Here is a 9,079-nt window from a genome sequence, read left to right as displayed (position 1 = left end):
GTTTATGAAATAGATAGATCTCTGTTGGTCTGTACCCCAAACTAACTCTAGATCCACACGTACGCAGATTACAGTATACAAAAAAATGAAGCAACACCAGTGTCGACCAAAAATGTAGGCAAAACAGTAAAAAAAGAGAGAAATGTTGAGCACATTTCCTAACTAGTCTCTTTTTGACCTAACCGTGTAGTAGTAACGTTGCAAAATACATCCAGTAGTAGTAGTAGTAGTGAGCTATTGTAGTAGAAAAGGCCCATGCAGAAACCTTACAGTAGGAAAAAGTAGAGCGCTACCATTACAACACCGAATCCTACACTTGGTATTATTTCCCAACAGTCGTTGCCTTCATATCTTTAGTATTTTCAGAGTGTTATTTGCATTCAATACAAAGGATGCTATTGGACTTTTGTTACGTAACGCGGTGTACTCCTTTTCAGCTTTTGTTATTTATTTATATCTTTATTTATTCATTTTTTATTAAATACTTTCTATGTTTGTCGTTTTTACAAACTAGGCTGTACATGTTTGTTTTGGAGTTCAAAACAGAGCAAACAAACCAACAAACAAACAAATAAAAAACCAACACATATTCAGAGGCCTGAGATAGGCTGTTATTACTGTTGTCCTTGTCATCTCATATAGACCCAGTCGGCACCTTTGGCAAGCCCTTGAAACGGCATGTTTTCCCCTCCAATTGCTCAACCCAATGTCGTGCGGTGCCAATCACTGCCAGTCATTAGGCATATTAATTAGCCACTACATACAGTGGGTGGAGCATTCGAAGAGGAAAACAAGCCATTTCATGGGCGGGCCCAGAGTTGCCGACTGGGTCTATTGGGGGTCTACAGTCAGCTTTTAGTCTTATTACAACATACCCAGATAGTGGCAGAGTGGAGGAGGGTAGGACGTTGAACCTGACCGAAATGTAGGACTGATTTTGAGCTGGGTTTGGCCCGGCTTTGGCCCACTGGTGGCATTGATGTGGCACACTGATTTGGAACTGTGGTGGACCTTGTTCGGCCCAGATTGGCATTGATGTGGTAGGATCTGCAGGATAGGTAGAATCTGCCCAAAATAAAGCACTGATATGGATTTTTATTAAAACCTTATTTGGCCTATGGGTGATATTGATTTGCACTGATTTGTAACGGTTTTGGAACTAATTCAGACCTTGTTTGGCCTATATGCATGAGCGACGTGACGTGTGCCATGTGCGTTACGCCCCTTTTTGGGGGAAAACATTGGGTGAAAAGTCAATGCAAGTCAATTGGTGGTGTTGGGAAAGAATAAACGAAAGACCTGTGGACTAGCGTTGTTCACGCTCAACATACCGAAGACCTGTTGTGTTGTCGGCTGTTCAAATAATATAGCCAAACAGCCGTGGCTGAATCATGGGCTGTGTTCATTTAGCTTCATTTAAGTTCATAAACCATTCGGTTTGTTTTCCCCCAAAAAGGGGGGTAACGCACATTCACGAGCAAAGTACCCGGATGGGTGGCACTGATGAGGATGTGGAGCTGATATGACCAGAATGTGGTCCCGTACAGTATTGTATTGTGTGGCCCACCGTACATATGGCAAATGAATTCAGAACAGACCTGAAGCTGGTCAGAATACGATCTCACTCACAGTCCACAGCTACTTCATTGGAAGCAGAACCATGACCTGATTTGGCAACTGGGTTGTTGTTTTCAGTGTGTGTGTGTTGTGTGTGTGTGTAGTGTATGTGTGTGTGTGTTTGTTTCATCTTGGCTGCTGTACCCCATTAAATAATAAATAGCAACTCCAGAAACCACCCCTAACCCCTAATCCCTTCCCAGCCCTCCCCACCTCCTCACCATAAGCCACCATCCCTCCATCCCTCCCTCCTCTCTCTGGCCTCAACCCCATCCCCATCCCCATCCCAGTAACCCTCAACCCCAGTAACCCCCACCCCCATCCCCACGGCTCTCCCCCAGGGACAGCCCCCTTGTAACAAACACGCATCCGCCGCCTCTGCCCCCTCCGTTCCTTAGAGCTCCTCGGAGCGGATGACGTGGAACAAGGTGACGTTGTAGAGCACCTGGTGTCCGTTGTTCCAGGCGTAGAGCGCCCGGTCCCTGGGGTTGTAGTCCAGCATGGAGATGTGCGAGTACTTGTTCTGCAGGGGGATGTCGATGTACTCGTAGGTGGAGGAGTTGGTGTGGTACGCGTAGTACACCTTCGTCCCGCCAGAGTAGCCGTTGGTGACGTAGAGCGTGCCGCAGATCATGAAGGCTTCGCCGGCGCTGCGTTTGGGGTGGTTGGTGGTCCACGAGCGCATCACCTGCAGCGTGTTGGGGTTCAGCTTGCTGATGACGATGTTGCCGGCGTTCTGGTTGGTGGCGTAGACGGCCCAGAGGCCGCCCTCGTCCACCATCAGGTCGATGTCCGAGTGGCCGCCCCAGGAGTAGTGGTACCTGCAGATTGGGGGGTGGGGGTGTTCATTTATTTAGGTTAGTTACGGTAGCTGGAGTCGGTTGCTTTCTTTGGGATCAATATTTGGTTAAATAGTTTTTTTTTGTTTCTGAGATCAATTGTAGCCATTGTAGCCACCTATTCCTCTCTCACTGCTCACTCTTTTGCTTGTTTTTGGTTTCATTATGTGTTTGGTGTTGGTGTTCATTTGGTGTTCATTTATTTAGGTTAGTTAGGGTAGCTGGAGTCGGTTGCTTTCTTTGGAATCAATATTTGTTGATTTTCTTCCAGAGTCGCGGCAAATTCAATAAAATAAACAAAGGTTAAATAGGAGGGTTTTTTTGTTTTGTTTCTGAGATCAATGGTAGCCATGCCACCTATTCCTCCCTCACTGCTCACTCTTTTGCTTCTCTCACTATCTGCATTGACATGACACCTTCATATATTATATTCACTTGCTGCAAGTGAATGAACTTTGACACAGTAGTGCACTTCACTGTTTTTCTCTGTAAAAAAGCTGTGAATCATAACCATGCAAGTTCATCTAATGAACTTAGCCAATTTAACTAATACTAGCTATTATCAGCTAATTCAATTCTCTTCTACATTTGTCCGTATGGCTGTACCTACCATTGAGGACACAGAGGTCATGTCCTCTGTATTTTTTTTTTAAAATGTACAATTTATCCATGATGAAAATCGATCTATGATCAACAAGGATAAATGCAGCATGTACACACCACCCCCATTTATCCTCAAGATAGTGATTAATGAAAACAAACTTAAGAGTTTGACTAGTACTTCGACTAGTATACAGTACTGCACACACTTACACAGTACTTGACCTCGTTATCTGAAAATGTCAGGTTACGACCCTGTGTGTCCGTACCTGTTATTGAAGCCAGCGTAGTCAAGCTGGCTGGTCTTGCTGATGGTGGCGGTCTTGAAGTCGAACTTGATGATGGTGTGGCTCTGGAACTTGTTGAAGTAGATGGAGCCGTTGTAGACCACCTGCCCCGTGCCGGACCAGGGGTGAGGCAGCCGGTGCGACGTGAAGTTGTCCGACGTCATGAAGTCGTCTATGGACTTGTACTCGCGCACGAAGCGGTTGTTGTGGTAGCCGTCCATGTACCACACCTGTGAAATGGCCAACGCAGACACAGACAGAGACACAAGAAAACAGGAATACATTTCGTTTTAAGGTGTCTATTAAATTATTTAGGCACATTGTAGCAATGTGCGTGACAGCATGTGCTGTAGCGTTATGTGCCTTCACTGTACCTTGCAGTCAGGATTAGGTGTGTGCAGAGACAATTCTACCAATAGGCAAACTAGGCAGTTGCCTTGTCACACAACAAACACACACACACACACACACACACACACACACACACACACACACACACACACACACACACACACACACACACACGCACGTACGCACGCACGCACGCACGCACGCACGCACGCACGCACGCACGCACGCACGCACGCACGCACGCACGCACACACACACACACACTCCAACTCAATGGAAATGAACGAAAATATTAAATAGGCAGGTATGACAATTCAAGGACAAACAGAAACACAGCACCCATATACAGTGCCCTCCATAATTATTGGCACCCCTGGTTGAGATGTGTTAAAAGCCTTAAAATAAATTCAGTGTTTATTGCAGAAGAATACTGTCACACTGAAAATTGTAGGAAAATGTAGCCTTCAACTCAAATGAATTGTAAGAAAATAAAAAAATCCCTGACTAAAAAATAATTATTTTTCATTAAATCACCTGTTCCACAATTATTGGCACCCTTAACAATTCCCAGGAAATAAATATAATTGAAGCATTTCTGTCATTTCTACAGTAGTTTACAAAGTTTACCAGAGTATGTAGGAACATTCAATTAGTAATTCATCACTTCCTGTTTCCCTGGGGTATAAATATGACGTGACACCGAGGCCATTTCTCTTATCCACTCTTAAACATGGGAAAGACAAAGGAACACAGCATACAAGTGAGGCAGATGTGCGTCGACCTTCACAGGTCAGGCAGAGGCTACAAGAAGATTGCCACTCAACTGCAGCTGCCCATATCCACTGTGAGAGGAATAATTAAGAAGTTCAAAACAACTGGAACAGTGGTAAAAAAGCCTGGACGAGGACCCAAGTTTATTTTGCCACCACGCACAGTGAGGAGGATGGTAAGAGAAATCAAAAGATCTCCAAAGCTCACTGTTACAGAATTACAACAAATGGTAGCATCCTGGGGTCACAAAGTCTCCAAATCAACCATCAGGCGCTGTCTACACGCCAACAAGCTGTTTGGGAGGCATGCACGGAGAAAACCTTTCCTCACTCACAATCATAAACGCAAGCGTCTGGAGTTCGCCAAGCGGTATTGGGGCTTCAACTGGGACCGTGTGCTTTGGTCAGATGAGACCAAGATTGAGCTTTTTGGCAACAAACACTCTAAGTGGGTCTGGCGTACCACGAAAGATGCGCATGCTGAAAAGCACCTCATACCCACTGTGAAGTATGGGGGTGGGTCAGTGATGCTGTGGGGCTGTTTCGCTTCCAAAGGCCCTGGGAACCTTGTTAGGGTGCATGGCATCATGAATACTTTGAAATACCAGGACATTTTAAATCAAAATCTGTTGCCCTCTGCCCGAAAGCTGAAGCTGGGTCGTCACTGGGTCTTTCAGCAAGACAATGACCCTAAACATATGGCCAAATCTACACAGAAATGGTTCACCAGACACAAAATCAAACTCCTCCCATGGCCATCTCAGTCCCCTGACCTCAACCCCATTGAGAACCTGTGGGGTGAGCTGAAGAGGAGAGTACAGAGGAGAGGACCCAGGTCTCTGGATGATTTAGAGAGATTCTGCAAAGAGGAATGGCTGAAGATCCCTCTTTCTGTCTTTTCCCATCTTGTGAAACATTATAGGAGAAGATTAGGTGCTGTTTTGTTGGCAAAAGGGGGTTGTACAAAATATTAACACCAGGGGTGCCAATAATTGTGACACACATTATTTGATGTCAAATAATTATTTCTTTTTGTGGGATTTTTTCCCCACTGAATAAATGCACTTGTATTGAAGGTTGGATTTTTCTCTTTTTTTCCATTAAGGTCCCATATTATTTAGAAAAAAAATAAAATAATTGGAAGCTAAAAAACACATCTCAACCAGGGGTGCCAATAATTATGGAGGGCACTGTACGTAGATATCAGATTACACAAAGAGGAATGGATAGAAATAGAGACAAATAACAGTAAAAGACACACTGACAGATAGTCTACATGCAGATCACGAGTGAAAGTAGTTTTCGTTTCTTACTGGTGCTACCCCCCTACCCCACCCGCAAAAAATATAATAAACAAACAAACACCACAGATCATTGCTGGATGACTATCTTAGGTATCTCTTCATAGGAGGACACTTATCTCAAATAGCGTGGTTGTATGTGCTTTCCATTTAAATAGCAGACCTTACTGTTTTCAAATGTGGGTTTTGGGCAGCATTAAACCTATTCTCTTGCCGGTACTGCGCACCTGCTGTAAATTTCACACCGGTGCGCACCTGTTCGCACCTGCCTACTTTCACCTCTGATGCTGATATGTAATACTAGACGAAGGATGAACATATTTTGTAAGGCTTACATTTTGCATATGTCTTTTTCCACAGATTTCAAAATTGCATGAATAAGTGCCTCATATAGGCATGCCTTTATAGAAATAACATCATGTGTGCATTCCATTGATACATTACTTGGCAAGATGACATTACTGTAACACACCTGAAATGCTGTAAACATGGGCCATGTCCCTAATGAAAAAAATACATGTACTCAACCATCAGAGAAGATGTAATGTAGAGAAATAACAAGCATCTGATATGCTTTTTCACTACCAATGAACTACTGCATCCCATAGAGCGGTGTGTATTTGGCCAGAATTGATTATTAAATAGACTATTTTCTTGCTGAAGAAGCAGCAGCTCTGTGCCGTGTTGCTCCTGGGAGTATTGCTTTGATCACATCAATCATTTCGACTGCCGATCTATAGACAAGATTCTCCTTCCCTCTGGGGCTCATCCTGGCTCATCGGGGCCAGCTAGATTTCTCTCTGTCAATTTTTCTCACTCTGTACGTGTTGCGTGCAGACAGACACACACATGCATGCACACAGACAGATGCACACATGCATGCATGCACACACATAAATGTGAGCGCACACACGCACACGCACACGCACACGCACGCACGCACGCACGCACGCACGCACGCACGCACACACACACACACACACACACACACACACAGTTCCCGCTTTCGTCTCATGCTAGGGAGCCAAACTGATTGGAAAACGGATTGCATCATATCTTTTTCAACCTCTTCCAAAGTGCCTTTTTTATGTGAAATAAAATTAAAAAAAATCATGCACTGCTCCTTGGAGACGGACGACCTGGCAGTTAAGGACACTGGCAGCAGCAGAGGAGTGAAATCAGGGTCATATGAGGCAAAATCCATTGCAGGGGCGTAAAGTATACCCCCTCAGCCCCCGCGAGGCAGGGGGGCCCATACGAGGCGGGGGGCCCACATGTGCCCTTGTCTTGGTAGTTTGCAGGGGAGCCTTAAGTACTTGCGCTACACCAGTGATCCATTGCCAATCCAGCTGCTATTGAGGGGAGAAATGGGGGAGGGGCGTCATTGCTGGCCCAGAGAATTTCTATTTCTGAGGCCAGTGTCAAAATTCATTGAGGGTTTTCGGTGTTGCCGAGCCATCCGTCACCTCTGTGCATAAATGACTTTGCAGGGGCCAGAAATCAGTTGTGGGCTAGCAGCAACACCCCCCCCCCCCCCCCACACACACACACACACACCTCATGCACTTTTGGTAATCAAATACTTCATTGACTTGAAATATTCCATAGAGGACAAATGAGGACTACTGGGTGAGGAAGGGAAGGAAGTGAATCTGTAGGAAATACACTCATACACACATGCAGCACAAAGACACACACACACACACACACACACACACACACACACACACACACACACACACACACACACACACACACACACACACACACACACACACACACACACACACACACACACACACACACACACACACACACACACACACACACATTCACGCATGCATGGATGCACACACACTTTGCATCTTTAATTTAACACCTTTAAGGACATGTTTGGCCTGTGGTGCTTTTACATGTCCTTTTCTCTCCGGTCTTCAGAGAACTGTAGCATAATACACCTCAGGGCGGCAATGCGTAACCCCATAAACAGTTGAACGCAAACCAAAGTAGATAAGACTGGTTTAAGCTGGTTTGGACCAGATCGACTTGGTCTACACTGGCTTGTTTAGGCCACCTTAATCCAGTAAAAACTGGATTAAATAGGTTTAGTACTGATTAACCAGTAGCCTATAGATGAGTATAAAGATCAGATCCTTTTAGAGTACAGTAGAGTAGAGTAACTTTATTGATCCCCAGGGGGAAATAAAGGTGTCAAGTAGTTTTAAACCTGTCAAGAGCAGTCTAGGTTAAAGCTGACCAGAGGGGTATACTAAGAAGCTGGTTCAGGAGTAAACCAGATTCAATTAAGAGGTGAATCATCTATAGAAGAGCCTGGAGTCCTCTTTCTGCTATTAGATGATTTACCTCTTTACCTAGTTTACTCCTGAGCCAACTTCTTAGTATAGGCCCAAGATAAGAGTAGATGAGATCAAGCCAGAGTTACATCAGATCAGAAGTCCTTGAACGGACTTGATCACACCGTCACCTGGAGTGAAATAACCAAGCAAGACCCAAGTCAAATTATGACAATGAGCTGCAGTACTCGATGTGGCCTATGGAATGTCATGTGTTGTCCTATACTGTAGACTTCAACTTGCACTTGGGAAAATCTCTTTTCCCATGCAGTGATTGAGACTGTGGCTCTTAGAAACAATGGGGGTTGTGTGGAGTTCACAAAGCTGAGGTTTTGCTGGTCCTTCTCACTTTCACGTTGAAAGTCTAATATTCTCTCGAGGCCATAGAGGGGAAACCGTGTTATTTATACTTCCACAGTCCAAGGAACCTTTTAGTCCATACCCTAGAGATCAGTGTAGAACCTCCAAGAAGGGCAGATCAGCTTTTGAGCCTCGATGTTGGTCTGCTTTCCTGAGAGATAGAGAGTGCATGTACTGAAGAGAGAGACGTACCCGTGTGTCTCCATCTGAGGCGACGGGATCCGTCATCCATGATCCGTAGCGAGATCCGGACGTCTTAATGGTGATGGGGTCGCTTATGCCCGTCAGCTTGCCACACGCTGAAACAGACAAGAGCAGAATACCACTGGAACCATCAGACAGAGTATACAGTACAGAAATACCCCGTAGAATTGCCCTTGGAATTCCAGGGATATGATGCTAGAGAGAAATATCATATCATTGCAGTAACAGCAGGAATGCAGTTAAAATACCCAACAGAACTGCAAGTCATACTGCGTACGGTATAACACAGTTGAATAAGTCACAAAACCAGATAAAAGGCACCATGATACAGTTAAAGGGGTATGCCACTATTTTGGGGCTTAATACAGTTGAAATCGTTGGCTGGGGTTTATAAAG

The 9,079-nt window shown here is 44.9% G+C and overlaps 1 protein-coding gene across 2 annotated transcripts in view; it reads right to left on the bottom strand.

Annotated features, from left to right (window-relative positions):
- Positions 1–2,011: 2,011 nt before the first annotated feature.
- LOC134445377 (noelin-like) overlaps positions 2,012–9,079 on the bottom strand; it is a 30,592-nt gene continuing 23,524 nt past the window's right edge. For both annotated transcript variants that reach the window (XM_063194461.1, XM_063194460.1), the window contains exons 5-7: positions 8,672–8,778; positions 3,326–3,573; positions 2,012–2,438 (exon numbers count right to left, since the gene is read on the bottom strand). In XM_063194461.1, the coding sequence (XP_063050531.1) occupies positions 2,012–2,438; positions 3,326–3,573; positions 8,672–8,778 (782 nt within the window). The remainder of the gene's footprint in view (positions 2,439–3,325; positions 3,574–8,671; positions 8,779–9,079) is intronic.

Source organism: Engraulis encrasicolus, chromosome 3 (assembly GCF_034702125.1).
Source record: "Engraulis encrasicolus isolate BLACKSEA-1 chromosome 3, IST_EnEncr_1.0, whole genome shotgun sequence".
Classification (NCBI taxonomy): Eukaryota; Metazoa; Chordata; class Actinopteri; order Clupeiformes; family Engraulidae; genus Engraulis; species Engraulis encrasicolus.
Note: the sequence above shows the minus strand (reverse complement) of the source record. Positions and strands in the feature narration are given on the sequence as shown.